General features: G+C 44.1%; 1 protein-coding gene across 1 annotated transcript; it reads right to left on the reverse strand.

Annotated features, from left to right (window-relative positions):
• Positions 1-328: 328 nt before the first annotated feature.
• On the reverse strand, positions 329-11,827 carry sbk3 (SH3 domain binding kinase family, member 3). Its single transcript, XM_079504825.1, has 4 exons — positions 11,547-11,827; positions 6,586-6,730; positions 4,018-4,224; positions 329-2,295 (listed from the first exon to the last, which is right to left on the reverse strand). The coding sequence occupies exons 1-4, from the start codon at positions 11,550-11,552 to the stop codon at positions 1,499-1,501; spliced, it is 1,155 nt and encodes a 384-aa protein (XP_079360951.1). The 5' UTR covers positions 11,553-11,827; the 3' UTR covers positions 329-1,498.
• Between the last annotated feature and the right edge of the window lie 4,127 nt (positions 11,828-15,954).

Here is a 15,954-nt window from a genome sequence, read left to right on the forward strand (position 1 = left end):
AACTAAATAGTCTGCCAAGAAAACAAGTGCTCATGGCCGCGGTTCAAACAAACCTGACCCGAGGCACTTTACTGCATGGTCATCCCTCCTCTTTTCCTGACTTTCTTATATTTTTGTTCACTGCCCTGTTGAAATAATGTAGAAATGTAGAAAATATTCTTAAATAACATCTAAATCATTTATAGCACCTGTGGACAATACATACTGTATGTCAAAATAACATACAGTAAACTAAAGTAAAGTAAGTTAGCTTTAAAAAAACCGCGAGTGAAGTGTAGTCCTTCATTTTGCCCCAAAGATCTGAAATTCTGTACTATTGATCAATCTGCATTGGGCCCTCTTTTCAAGATCATTCACTCTGGTGACCTGATCTGAATTCTGCACATAAAGTGAACAACCATATGCATGGGCTTTTCAAACGTATGAGCAGTTAGGTTGGTACAAATTAGTTTATTTAACTTGTAGTTTGACATTCAACCATAGATTCTTACAGACATACAAGTTTGGTTTACAACATTTGCTTTTCTTCAACTATTAACACTTTCCTCTTAGATATGCATTTTAAAGTGCTAGTGGAGCTATTTACAAAAACTGAAAAGTAGTGCATCATGTAACATATAATTATTATGTCATGGTAAATGTAGGAAAACCTTTTACATTTCCTGGGAAATGTGCACCGTCCGAGTTGGCAAGCCGTGCTGGGCGGAATAGGTTATCACAAATTTGTACTTATTGTACACAAAACATTGACGTCCCCCCGTCCCCGACTCAACTACATTCCTTCCTCCTTAAATATTATTTGGAACAAGAATCAAGAATATGAATTAATCGATTAATTACATTACAATTAGTAATAAAAGTGGAATGTAGATTATTCTGTTGGGAAATGTCTACATTTCCTGGGATCATTTCCTGTTTTTCTACATTTACCGTCATATATACATTAGATTAGAGATGTCCCGATACGGTATCGGAAAAGTATCAGTATCGGCCCTTATTTGTCAAATCGGGTCATATCGGTATCGGTGAATATGCCAGTCTAACCAACGATCCGACACAGGGGTAAGGCAGGTAAATAAAATGTTGGGGCAGGTGGAGTTTGCTTTCGAGTTGCCCAAACTGCAAGTGCACATTTGAGCACTGGTAGCGGTATCGGCTAACACAGAAATTGTGGTGGGATCGGATTGGGAACAAAAACAGGGTATCGGGACATCCCTACGTTAGATTGTCATGTTATACACAAAACTATGTCAGCAATAGTTGTCATCATCATGTCAAACATATACACTCTGTAAAAAACCCAAAAATATCTCCTGCTACAACACAGTGCAAATAGTACTGATAATTACCTATATATATATATATATATATATATATATATATATACTCGTAGAAACAGTTAGTATAATTAAAATATATAGTCTCCGGACATAAAAACAAACAACATAGTATATACTATAAGTATAAGTACAATACTTGAATGAAGCGCTTAGCGTATTTATCTCTCTCCTCTTCCCTCCCTCACCAACTCCTTCACCCCTCCCTCATCTCTTATTTTCCTGGCCTCCTTCTCTGCCTCCTCCTCTTTCTTCCTCTCCTGCTCCTCCGTGGCCGTGGTCCAGGGGCCTCCCAGGTAGCTGAGGATGTCCTCTGGGCTGCCGCGGAGCTTGGGCTCCGGGTGGAGCAGCTCCCGTATCAGAGTCATCGCCAGCGTGCTGAGGCCCTCGAACTGGGTGGGCGGTTTCTCGGGCTCCTCCGTGATCACGAGATCGTCCGTTTCGTCGCCCCCGACCCTCCTCCTCCTCTCCTCCGCGTCCCGCTCCCTGTCGGCCTCGCGGTCGAACCACGCCTTGTACCGTCGGTAGCGGAAGTCGTCGCCGGTGCTCTCTCCCCAGGGGAAGCAGCCGGTCAGCAGGCAGTAGACCAGAACTCCCATTGACCAGCTGTCGATGCTGGTCTGTATCGTTATCCACTGCTCCTCCAGCTCTTCCTCCTCCTCCTCCTCCTCAACCGCCTCCTTGTTCTCTTTCTCCTTTTGCCTCCTATCCCACTCCCTCTGGATCTCCTTGGAGGGCTCCACCTCGGGCGTGCAGAAGGGCGAGTCGTACCAGACGGCGCGCACCTCGGTGCCGACGGTGCGCGTCAGGCCGAAGTCACCCAGCTTGACCCAGCGGCAGCGGGGGTCGCACAGGAAGATGTTCTCCGGTTTGATGTCGCGGTGGACGAAGCCCAGGGTGTGGAGGTGAGACACGGCACCGCTCAGCTGGGACATCACCCTCTGGGCACGGTCGTCCTCTATCCCGTCCTGGAGAGAGAGAGAGAGAGATGAGAAACGTCCCTTCTCTGCTAATTCCAATTGGCTTTCATTCATTGTTTTTAGTTTAATTGTATTCATTAATAATTATGACTCTTGATTAATCTTCTACCATTCCTCATACAGTAGCTCTTGTCCCTTACTGTATATCTGGTCTCTCACATGCACTTTCTATAGGATCACGCACGCACGCACGCACGAACGCACGCACGCACGCACGCACGCACGCACGCACGCACGCACGCACGCACGCACGCACGCATCCTATTGTTGGTTGGTTGTAATTTTGTTTATTTAGTAACTTTTATGACTGCACTAAATGTTCTATTCTATTGCGTTGCGTTCTGTTCTGTTCCGTACACCAACTCTAGGCCATGTGTCTGCCTGGTCACTGCTGGAAATCCCTGCTCCACCTCACGTATGCCACTGAAAGCTGTGAGAGCTATCTGTCCTTATCAGCTCTCTCTTATAAGCTTACTGGCAGACAACTCAAATAAACTGCAGCGGCACACTATGAGGTACGGGAGGCCCATGGGGTTCCAGCTAAGGCCCTTATCTTACTCTTAGTAGCTAGTGTTTTTGCTGACAGAGGCAAGAGCACCACAGGACAGAGGGCGGGATTTAGATACGCTTTCTGACGCTCTGCCATCGAAATCCCTTGGGGATGGGGAAGGGTGTAGAGTTGGATTACAGCAGTGAACCACAGCTAAGAATGGAATCCACCTGAACTGAACTGCTTCTGTGTGTTACTGTTAAACGAAAATTACTACATACTACAGTTAAATGAGGGTACAGGCTTGAATCTTTAAATTAAATTAAATGGTGCATTTATATAGCGCCTTTATCCAAGGCTCTTTACATAGATTGTGCATTACATTCACCCATTCACACACACATTCATACACCGATGGCGGCAGGAAACCATGCAAGGCACCAGCCACCAGCCTGCACATCGGGAGCAATTAGGAATTAAGTCTCTTGCTCAGGGACACTTCGACACTAACTCTGGGGGAGCCCGGGTTTGAACTGGCAACCTTGCGGTTCCCATCCAGCCACTCTACCCCTGAGCCACCGCCGCCACTGCTGTCCCTTCTGTTATGTGATATTTAACTAGCTTTAGTTCTGGGATGAATGGGCATCTATTCTGTGCACAAGCTTCTATTCTGCTCAGACTTCACAACATACACACGCGTGCACGCATGCACGCACACACGTGCACACACACACACACACACACACACACACACACACACACACACACACACACACACACACACACACACACACACACACACACACACATGCGTGTGCATTAAGAGCCTATCGTCCCCCTCATGATTAAAGCCCTAACAACCACACCAGAGGGTCGCCATGCAACTCCTTGCAACATGCAACTATACTTGCAAGTAACCATTATTCCCAATGGCAGTTGCAAGGAGTTGCATTGGTGAGGTTTGTTTTGTTGCAAGGAGTTGCGAGTATAGTTGCAAGGAGTTGCAGCTGGTGTGGTTTGGGCCTTAGACATGTGGCATTTATGTTGCGCCAAGTGGTCCAGGTGCATGCCACATATAGGCTTTGGCCTCTCCACTCTCCCTCTTTCCTGTCCATCTTCACTTGATACTATCATTAGAGGCAGAAAAGCCAAAAACAAAAAAAACAAAAGTAGGCCTCTCCATGGGGCCTACACGTGTGATCGATGTCACTTGCCCCGTTCACGATGACGTTGTAGAGGTCTCCGTAGAGGCCGGCCTGCTGCGCGAACACGTAGTAGGTGGGGGTGGAGTAGAAGATGCCCAGGGCGCGGGTCAGCGAGGGATGGGTGCAGTAGGACAGGGAGAGGTTGTATTCACGCAGGAAGGAGAAGAGGGAGGTGGAGCGCCGTGGGGAGAACTTCAGAGCCATGGGAGTCCCTGCAGGGTGGGGTGAGAGACGCCATTGTTCTTATATCGGCAAGCGAGTAACTGAGCTTCATGCCAAACCGATTCTCAAGAACAGTCAAAGGATAAGCCATCTACACCAAGGTTTATCTGTACTGTAACTGTACGTGTCTATATACTGTATGTATATGTCCCACAAAAGCAGACCAATCATGCCTGTCTGGTCGTGTCTTACTATAGGTCATGTCTGGTCAGTTAACGATTTGTTCGCCATGCCAAACCGAACACTTGCATTGTGACAATCTAGTGATTTGATATAGCTAAAGATTGGACAAGGAAGGAGCCCACTCACACTGTAGACTCACACTGTAGACTCACATTTGCGAAGGTTGACAAAGTTACAATGACTGTAGGTAGGCTAATAGGAGGAAGGGGATGTGTTGAATAATTCCAGAGCAGATGTTGATGTTGTTGTACGCACAGGTTCCCCATTTTGAAAAAAATAAAACGTTTTGAGTGCCGCAATTGTCACAACATCCATTAGTGTGTAAGCATAGATGTCAATGCTTTTTACCCAATGTTATTTTGTAATAACGAAACTGACCCGAGGACATACCCGAGCTCAAAAGGGGTCAACGTAAATTCCGTGGATGGAGAAAAAATGTCATCATCAAGAGAATGTGACGGCAATCCGTCATTCACGCTGTGAACCAATATAACTTCCCCTTAGGGAAGGATGCGAGTGCATTAGCTGTCCCTGAAGATGCAGGCTACATGCACCCCCTGCGTTGCAGCAACCCTATCCCCAAGAATGTAGTAAAGCACTTGGTTACAGCAACACTGGCGCTAAAGGTTAAGTGAGCACTATATAAAGACCGACACATCTACGCTGCCAACTCAACTCATTAGAGCTCTTGCATGTACACAGTATAAAACTCCTGCAATGTAGACTTCTACAGCTTCATTTGGTTTAGTGTACACTCTCTATGAGTTATATGTGGATGCATTGACACTGAGAGGATCTTGGTGTGCAGCTCTTGCATGCAGGACAGGAAACCTGACACATCTAAATGCACTGTGGTGGGCAGATAGAATGATGCTCCAATTAATTAACGAGATTCTTAATTGATAACTGTTTACGGGGGTGCAATTCAAGCCGGATCCTTAATGTTGGATCTGTATTCCACCCGTGTTCCCCCTTCGCCAGTCCTACACTGTCTTGACTCCTGAGCATTAGTCCTTGCACAGTTCTTGCTTTAATATTGCTTTAACTGTGAACATGCTCTCATGTTCTTGGCTATACAAACTTTCACGTGTTTTTTTTTTTTTTATGTTTTTCTTTGCAGCTTTCGCCTTTATCTTATATTTTTTTATAGGGGGACAGACAGTAGGCTGACAGGAAATGGGGGAGAGAGATAGGGGAGTGACATGCAGTAAAGGCCGTCGGGATCGGGAGCCCGCGGCACACTGCCAGGCTCGGGCTACCGGCCAAGGTGCCTGGACCATTGAGCCACGGCCCAGGCCACGTTTCAAGTGTTTATAGAGATTATGCACATGTATGATTTTCCCATCAGGACACACCCCCCTCATCTAGACTGAGTGGCAAAACATTGAGCAGCATGGAGTGTTGGAGTTTGGAAGCGCTCGTTGGAAATCACTCAACCGTCCTGCGTACCACCTGTTTCTAAATGTCACATAATGCAGGAGGCAGCAAAATGTTGTGTTATTGAAAACAAGCACTTCCAAACTCTGACACTTAGAGAAATAATCAAATGCAGGGCATTTCTTGACAGAAAGTAGCTCATAACATTTCTATGGTGGATTTTTATGAAACAAAAACTTTGCAGATAGAGGATAATTCAAGCTTTTCGTACAACTGCAATGTTGGTGAGTTTAAAGGAGCATTCAGTGATTTGGGTGATTTGGAAAAAAACCCGGTCCACCCGGTAACAAGATGTGCACATGCACACGCTCTACAGTGGGGGAAGTACAACAGACCAACAGCATGTGCACCAATGCCCGCCCCACTCGATCATGATTGGAGGAAGGCCCCTCTCATCCTGATTGGATGAAGGCTTTGCCACCCAAAGCCCAAACCGAAACTAGGGTTTTTTGACCCCAGGGGCTCATTGGGGACAGGGAGGAACTCCTTATATGGTCAGCACACTTTATAGTAGGGAGGATTATCCAAAAAATAAGTGATATTTGAATGAAGTGAAATCACTGAATATACCTTTAACATTGTTTAATGCAATCAGACAGGACTTTTCTGTTTGGATGAATGGGCTGTCAAGGCCAGAAAGTAGTTTTGTGCCACTCAGTAGGCGTTCCCGCATAACTTCCAGGTACGATGATGTCACACGCATACCCTCTATACAATTTAAAAACACCCACCTCTCTTCTTGTGCAAGGCGAGCATGACCTTGCCGTACGAGCCCTCCCCGAGCTTCTTGACCAACTTGAAGTGTTCGGAGGTGACCAGGCTGGACAGAGACTGGGATGAGAGGAAGCACAGCTCATCCAGTTCCTCGGCTCCGGGCTGCACACACACACACACACACACACACACACACACACACACACACACACACACACACACACACACACACACACGCGCGCACACACAAAATCACAGTCAGATTCAGATTATGTAACGATGCTGTTACTGTACATCAAACGGAATACATAATCTCTAGCTCACATTTGACGACCACGTTGACATCTGTGAGTGACACGAAAGTTTTGCAGAACATTGTAACGTTACGATCCATGTCACTCACCACCTGCTTACTGACAAGTTGTGTCATGAACATGGCGCGTTTCATTTCAGAATGCAAATATAAATTCCATTCAGTGTGGGTTACAGTGCCAATGCGTATACAGTTACAGTGTCAGGCTGACAAAGTATGAGGACGTTTCTCTCAACACAGACGAAGGAAGTAGAAGTGGCCATTTCTTTAACCAATGAAGCCCTATTTTATGTATTCTTTGACGTACGAAAATACTGAAAGTATAGCTGAAAATAGACAATCTATAATGTCACAACGTCTAGCGATGAGCTAGATACAATGCAGTTGTGTCAATTAGAATACTCGTTCGATAGCGTTGTATTCATCAAAATAAGCTGGGCCGGTACTGGTGGGTCAACCAAAGGCTGACCACATTATAGACATTAACTGAATTACCACTATCTGCAGCTCTCTAGCATATGACCTCGGTCATTCTCCATTGTCTGGGAAAATGGACGATGAAGCTAGGTGATGAGTTGATGAGCTGACTCGCTGATGTCTTATCTGAGCAAACAGAACATGTCGTCCTGTCATTTGATTCCCTCTGTAGTACCCCACTGTGTGTATGTACAGCATGCAATTCCTCTATTTCACAAACGCACATCCTTGCTGACTTTCTTTTGAACTTGATCCCCTGCCACATACCACCCCAGCAGTAGAGGACCGTGTGAACATGGTCCCCTGCAAGGATCACAAATTATGATATAGATCACAAAGCATTAGTTTATTTTTACCTTTGACCTTCTGTATGTACAGTACAAGTTACATAAGAGAGCATATAGGTGTCAACCGGTTCGATTTGATTGAATTACACTGTAAGGTCACCGTCAACGGAAAAGGAACGTACCCCCTGTCGAAGGGGTGTAGTTGACAGCTCTGGCTGGGTCACCAAAATCAGCTTGAGCAAAACATTTTCTTTTAAAGTAAAGACTCCTTTTATTCTTTAAATGAGATTCATTGAATATTAAGTAAATTCAGGTGTCATAATAGCCTCCCCTTTTCCCTCCACCCCAAATCTTTTTACCTGAATATTCGCCCTAGTGTTAAGAGGGACGGCCGGGGGCATTCATATTGCGCCGCTAGAGGTGAAGTTCTTGGACCGGCGCAAGACGGACAAAAGCGAAAGCATTTGCCAAGAATGTTTTCATTAATCAAGAACGAAAGTCGGAGGTTCGAAGACGATCAGATACCGTCGTAGTTCCGACCATAAACGATGCCGACTCGCGATCCGGCGGCGTAACACCCATGACCCGCCAGGCAGCGCCCGGGAAAGTCTTTGGGTTCTGGGGGGAGTATGGTTGCAAAGCTGAAACTTAAAGGAATTGACGGAAGGGCACCACCAGGAGTGGAGCATGCGGCTTAATTTGACTCAACACGGGGAAGCTCACCCGGCCCGGACACGGAAAGGATTGACAGATTGATAGCTCTTTCTCGATTCTGTGGGTGGTGGTGCATGGCCGTTCTTAGTTGGTGGAGTGATTTTGTCTGGTTGATTCCGATAACGAACGAGACTCTGGCTTGTTAATTGTTCTCTATAGTTAATTGAAGACTACGAAGGATAGCCCAGAACCTTCTATAAGCTGAAACTTTCCAGAACCCTTGAAGTTCAGATGAATTGAGTTCGGTGAATTGAGTACAAAGGACCCCAATGGAAACAAGTCATAGGCTTTCTTGGGTTTAAATTCCTCTTATCAGACTTTATATTGAACTGTACTTTCCTGTGCTTTTTTTTTGCAAATCGCTAAAATATTCAATCGATCAACGATTCCTTGTTTCCAGTATACAACTGTGGAGGTACGTCATAAAAAAATATAAAAAACAAAGTAGCAAAACTACAAGCTCACACCACAATGAGATGAAGTACAACTACACACTCCTGGGTACCCAGAACTCAAGTCAAGGTTAGTACTACCTCCTGAGCAGGGCCCATATAAGGACTTATCTGGAACCCAGCCGTAGCGTATTGAAACAGAACCTGTGAAATATGTTGCGTGTCACTTAGTTCTTGTAGTCGAACAGATCCATAATAGACCTGAATCAGGTCTTCCAGGACATCCATCCATCAACAAACACTGGCAGACTTGATGAGTGATCAGGCTGTGTACAGCCGTCTGTCATTCGTGTCTTGCCACTTGACAAAGCCGTGCATGTCATGTGGAGCCAAGAATAAGGTTACAGGTTTAAAGTTGTCTGAATGCGTTGCCTGGTACGAATAACAGCGGGACGGTTGCATCATGTCAAACAGAGCTGATGACGAGCATGTCAAACTCAATGGCAGACAGAAGGATTGATGTTTCTCTAGAGACGTGACATTCCGGAATTAGATTTCTTTCTTTCTACATTATTCAGCAGTTGGTTCTGATCAAGCAATATGATTGGCCGAACTGTTTGTGTTATCGTGCGATAACATTCACAGCTAAGTGAATGTTATCGCACGACGGAAGGGCACCACCAGGAGTGGTGCCCTTCCGTCAATTCCTTTAAGTTTCAGTTGTGTGGCACTGGAGAATAGAATGAACTCTTCTTCAAAACGTGATATCTGTCTAAACGTGCTCTAACTGATTATTGTTGTTATGTTAAAGAGCTCGGACTATACGTATTCTGTAATCATTGCTATAGTATAGACTAGAGTGTTCATTCAGACAATGGGCTCCCAGCAAAAATTGAGTGAGAACACTAAAATCGAAGCTGATAAATATGTTCTCTCTCCTGATTGGATGAAACTTGTAACCCACTTGAAAATATATTTTCTGTTCACTAAAGAGCTGGAGAGACGGCTGTTACTGAACACGTTCTAATATAGAGCTTTTTACAAACGTTTTGTTTCAACCATCACTTACAGCGCCTTTAGTTGACAGAATTATGTACAGTAGAATACTTGAGGTATAAATCATCAAAATTAATACATTTTGATGATTTATGGCTTCAACTTGTGCCTGTGATCCTATTTTGAATATTCACCAGTTTTGACTGAATGTTCGCCTATTACGATGTGCCCAGAATAGGGATGCTAAAATACATGCAGTGGTTAGATTAAATATTGCCTATTTGAAAAGGGGGACAATTCGATTGATGGCATGACGTTTTTTTGGGGGTACTGCAAAATTAATGTTCCAAATTGTTCACAAAATAGTACTGTTTTACAGCAATCAATCTCCCAGGGGTCTTTAATATTACTAATTGTAAAGAGGATAGACTATCTCGTTGCTTGGCTGATACCAATTACAAGCCACTTACTGACCTGACCTGACCTGACCTGCTTGCTTACTTACAGATATAGTACTTACTTACATACAGTGCTTACTTACTTACTTACTTACTTACTTACTTACTTATTGAGTGATATATAAGTAAATAACTTAGATTTGATTTAGTCCCCCCTGCCGCCGCCCCACCACCACCACCACAGCCTCAAAATGTTCCATTCACCCATTCTGTTTATCTACTATTGCTTTCTTGCAACCACATCTTACCAGGAAATTACCTGGTGTTTTCCTTTAATTTGCTTTAAAGAAAGAAACAATAATAATTATAATAATATAAGAAAAAACATAGTGAAACTGGACAAGTGACTTTACACAAATCTATAATATAAATGACTTTTATTGCAGCATACAATATGCAAGTACTTGCAGTATGCAAGTACATTAACAGGAAAAAAGGCTACTTGGAAAGACTACTTTCTATAGATGTTAAGGTAGTTAATCCATTGCACTCCAAGCAAATACAACACATTGAATCACTTCAGTATATGAATCAAAAATCTGTTATATGTTCCCTTCACACAATGCTTCTGATGCAGCTAGCTATGATTATTACATTTTTAACTGTTAAAACTTGCCCATTTCAGTGGTTGTCATCCTACACCCCAATAATTCCATTACACAGGGCCTATTTAATACACAATGTCCTGGACAGGATTATTATTTAATCATATAATGGTAACTGGAACTCAGAGTAGATGGGCTGTGTTTAAAAAAAGAGTTCCCAGATTTTATTAAGAGCTGTGAGGGAGCTAATCTAATTAGCACGGACCCAACAAATCCTCACGGTTCTGTGCACCAATCAAAGCATGGCATCATCACTAGAATTAGCAACAACAAACGTGAAAATGGAATCACAATTATCACAATAGCATCCAATTACGTTCTTGGCAAAAAACACATTTACAGTTTGATGCCTGAGCTTAAATCCTCATCTGTGTTACCCCACTGGGACATGAGCACATGCATTTGTTTTTCAAGTATTTGTGTCATGATAATATGATGCATTTGCAATATCATTTTGAAGTCAGTTCAACTCATGTCAGTGAGAGACTATAAGGACATTCAATTTATAGATCATTCTGTGTGTTAGTATAAAGTTTGCATGTTGGATTTGTGTATGTAGCCTTCTGTATATGTATTTGAGACTAGAATTCAGTTTTATACTTGCTGGGATTTTAGTTTGTTAGTGGAGGGACAGAAAATACTGTCAAGCAAGCCGTCAGAATGCCAATATGTTAGTGTATTAAGCATGTATTTGTGTGTACTGGTGGTGGTGACTGATGTCAAGGTGTATACTCACTGTCATTTTAACAGTTTTCTTGGTGTGTGGGTCTCTGCTCACTGTGCCTCGGTTCTTGGCAGCATCTAAACAAAGCCTTGTCAAAGGACAGCTACAGCCCCTCTACGCTCAAACTGCCAATCCTTGGCTGTATAGTTGCCGGTTAAGCTCAAATAGAACAGTTTGTGTCTTGGCTCTGCAGGTCCATGCAGTGATACAGCAGCTTTATAGCAGAGATGGACACATGTGTCTCTTTCTCAGGAGACCTGAGTGGTGACTGTGCCTGTGCCTATATCCCACTCACTCACTCACTCACTCTTGCTTGCTCCCGCCCCCTAATACTCTCGCGCCAACTCTCTTAATCACTTGAGTCTGTTTTACCAGCTGTAAGGTATGTCAAAAATCTCTCCCTCACTCCCTCTCTCTCTCTCTCTCTCTTCTCTCTCTCTCTCTCTCTCTATCTCTCTCTCTCCATCTCGCTGTCTGTCTGTCTCACTGTACCCTGCTCTCTCTCCCTCCTGCAATATAGTGTTAATGTCCCCAATATCCGACCTGTCATTCAGACAGTCTCTGTTAACTCGTCACTTTCCTGCCTGCACCCTTTAACTCCTTCACTTCCCTACTTTTTACACAGCCCTCATTCCTCTCTCTCCTCTCTAATCTTGACACATTTTCTCTCTACTCTGCCCCATCTCAGTTACATCTCAGTTACATCTCAGTGGCTCTCAAACGTTTTAATTTCAAAGAACGACATAACTCGGAGAGAGAGAAAGTTACAGGCCTCATTCAATTAATGTAATGTAATTTAATATCAACTAGAGCGGTGCCACCTCAATATCAACTAGAGCGGTGCCACCTCAATATCAACTAGAGCGTTGGGCACTGGCCTACTTGGAACGATGCAAGTTGGAAATTCATGCCCCACCCAGTTATTATGTCTGTGTCCCTTATATGCCCATATATGGAGTTATTTGTCAGGCATGCCCAAATATGGAGTCTATGCCTGGGCAGGGGACCTGTCCAGACCCTGGGCAGAGGCTTTTGTGCTGGTTCTGGTCAACCGGCGATCCGACGGACTTGACACCGGGCACTGCACTCCCTGTGGAGATTAGCTGGTAACAGCTAACACACAGAGACGTTGTGCATTTATAGTAAAGATAAGATAGATAGATAACATTGTTCTGTTAAATAAACGAGATTGCTCTGCATAATCTGGTGGACCATTAATCAGAATGTGTGTCAATTTTCAAAATACACAAAGCAGTTCATTCATACTTCATGCATAGGAGTAAAGGTTCTGTTGGGAGTCAACCACATGACAGTAAATTCATAGAGTATGAGGCCATTAACGCATACTCCATTGACAGGTACCTAATCATAGCGGCTGTAATCCTACACTGTCCATACACCGAGGAAAGCCTTTGGCCAAAATGCCTGTACTCAGTGTACTGCATGCATGCTGCTTTTATATCCCCTACTATAGCCTAAAAAAACAAAATCAAGTATTTTGGATGCCTCTTTCTTGCTTTGGGATGATGATAGGTCATATGATGATGTTAGGTCATATACGTAGATGAAGCTGCAATCGAAGTGCGAAAAGCTGACATTTTTCACCTTTTTCGGTCAGAATCAGTTTTATTTGTCAGCTCACACAGTTTTACAGGTGTAAAGCACGTAAAGCAATGGGTGAAATTCTTGTTTTTCGTCCACGCTCCATCTTTTTGTAGTATTCCGTGAGAAGAGTGAGTCACTGTTTTGTCAGTCCTCCTAATACTGCACATACTGTACTATTTGATTTTACAAAGACTGAGATTCACGTGGCATCACACATATAAATTGATTCTTTAAACACTTACGTATAGGGTTTATAGAATTAAACCATATCTACTTATTGTCTCCACCAGGCCGAAGGCATGGGGAGAGAGTATGTTTTGCACTCCGTCCGTGTGTCCGTGTGTGTGTCCGTCCTTCCGTCCGTCTGTTACCAGCTAATCTCCGGCACCGTTAACCCGGTCGATGCCAAACTTTGCACACACACTCCCTGGATGCCAACGATGAACCTCTGCCCCACATTTTCCAGAACGGCCTGTTATAGCGCCACCATGAGGCAGCTTTTCACATTTTTTACCTAAAACTGCACCGATCTGCGTGAAACGTTGCATGCACACTCCCTAGAGGCCAAGGACAAACCGTTGACCTGCATTTTCCGCATCTGCCTTTTATAGCGCCACCAGGATGCCGACTTTTGTAAAGCACATTTTTTGATATTACTCCTCCAGATTCTGTCCAAAAATCTCACAATCGTTACACACTATCTCTATGGTCATGTGCTGAAGTCTCAAGATCTGTCCGATATTTCAGATTCCATCCTAATTGGCTATAATTAGCTTTCACAGTTTGCAAGATTGCCCCGTTTTGAACAAAAGCCTCAAATCATGAACGCAGCATGCAATTTACGTGAAATCTTTCACACATTTTCTTACTAGGCTGAGGAATATATCCCACCCTTTTCACATTGGCCTGTTATAGCGCCACCAACAGGTTGATTTTTGCAAAACACATTTTTGGAACAAAATGCCTCAAAAACATGTTTAAATTAATCCTAAACATTTCACACAGTCCTATCCTCCTGGTGGAGACCTGTGCCCAGAAGGGCACTTTTTCTAGTTTGACCTCATTTTGTCCCAACCCCCCCCCCCCACACACACACACACACCAAATCTCTTTCTCTACAAGCTCACACCGTGTTGTAAATCATATACCCTCTGGGTTCCAAATGGACCCTTACAGGTCTGTAACTCTAAGAGTGTACAAATGGAACCAAATTGACCAAGGAATTAGGTGTTCCACTTCTACACTCTTAGAGTTAATGGGGGTCCTAAACGTTTGAGAACCACTGTTATACAGTAGGCCTACATGGACCATCACATTTTACAGTATTGGAGGACTGATCAAGGGCAGGCATGTTTTCATACGGTGTTTCATCCTGATACAGGTCAAGTCCACTTTGGGCTAACCACATGTGATGACAGCCAAGGAGAACTCAGCTCAGCACATTAGCCGAACATCACACCCAACTTGGAGCAGGGACTAAAGCCTTTTTGAGAAGAGCAAACATGTTTGTCTGCATTACAACCGCTCCGATTGAGTCTGGATCATCTAAATGGGTGCTCACCAATCTCACTATTATTACGCAGTGTCCCCTGCCCCCTAGGAGGAGATCCACTTGGAAGTCACTTCGATATAGCATCTGCGACAGCAAAATGGCTTCAAATACTGTTTAGTGTCTGAATACCATAGCATGGATATATATAATATATTTCTAAGACTGTATTTACATGCATGTTTTCATCATGTTTCTAGTAAGCATCATGCAAATGTTATTTCTTCCTGTGTTGTCATTGTGTGTAAAGAAACAAATACACCAGATTCACATCTGGGTCAACTTCTTCTGTGACCTTTATGAAATCAGCAGCAGCCAACAACATTAAAGGAAAATAAATCTACGTCTTATTAATTGCGTTATGCTTACTCAAAAAGACCCTAATGCCGTAATGCATTTACTGTATGCATTTAAATGCATTGCATTAGTTGAGGAATTGCCTAAATATGGTTATCATAGGACTTTTAGAGAGCATGGAGGCACACCAATTGTTGTGTCATCCTGTTTCTCTTCCTTAGTTTCTCTGCAAGAGGCAGTCTGTGTATTTATTTAAAGAGATACCACAGCTACAAGCCAACAACGCATCACATTACGGCACGTTGTGAGCTTGTAGATCAACTATTTCTGCTATCCGTAGTACGAAGAAATATACGGGGCTCAAGTGGTTAATTGGTTCATTCTACTGTCCTCTGCTCACCTTTTATGAGCTCTAGTCTGACTTTTACATCTGTTTTGGATATAAGATACAAATCTCTTTCTCTGAGCCGGCCTTCTTTAACTCTCATCCGCCACCTTCTCTCTGTCCAAAAGCCCTGACCTGCATCCTGCCCCTTTCCAACTTAGAGCGCATTATACCCTATCACCACTGAGTGACAAAACTAACAGCTGAAACCCTGCCTCACAGAGCACGCCCCCACACTGTGCACCGCATGCGCCGTGTTGCGCCGTGCCAGCTTTTCAGTTTCCTAGTTAGTGCCAGATGCCGCACCGGGGCAGGGAGACTTTCTCCATCTCCCTCGGCCCCCGACACCCTCCTCTTCTTTCTGTCCACTCAGATGGATTTCCCCTGATGCGACATACTACGGCACTATTATTGCCAGAGGCCTCTCAGGCCTGTTATGTAACGCAAACATGGACAGCCATGGCGACGGGGCCCCGGCCAGCACTCGGGTTTCCACAGCTGCTTGTGGGGTTTGCGGGGCCCGGCCACTGGCCCCTGGCCGCTGCCATGTTTGTATACCCGTGGGGCGTCTTGGGCCCCTAGGT

Source organism: Electrona antarctica (assembly GCF_951216825.1).
Source record: "Electrona antarctica genome assembly, chromosome: 6".
NCBI classification, from domain to species: Eukaryota; Metazoa; Chordata; class Actinopteri; order Myctophiformes; family Myctophidae; genus Electrona; species Electrona antarctica.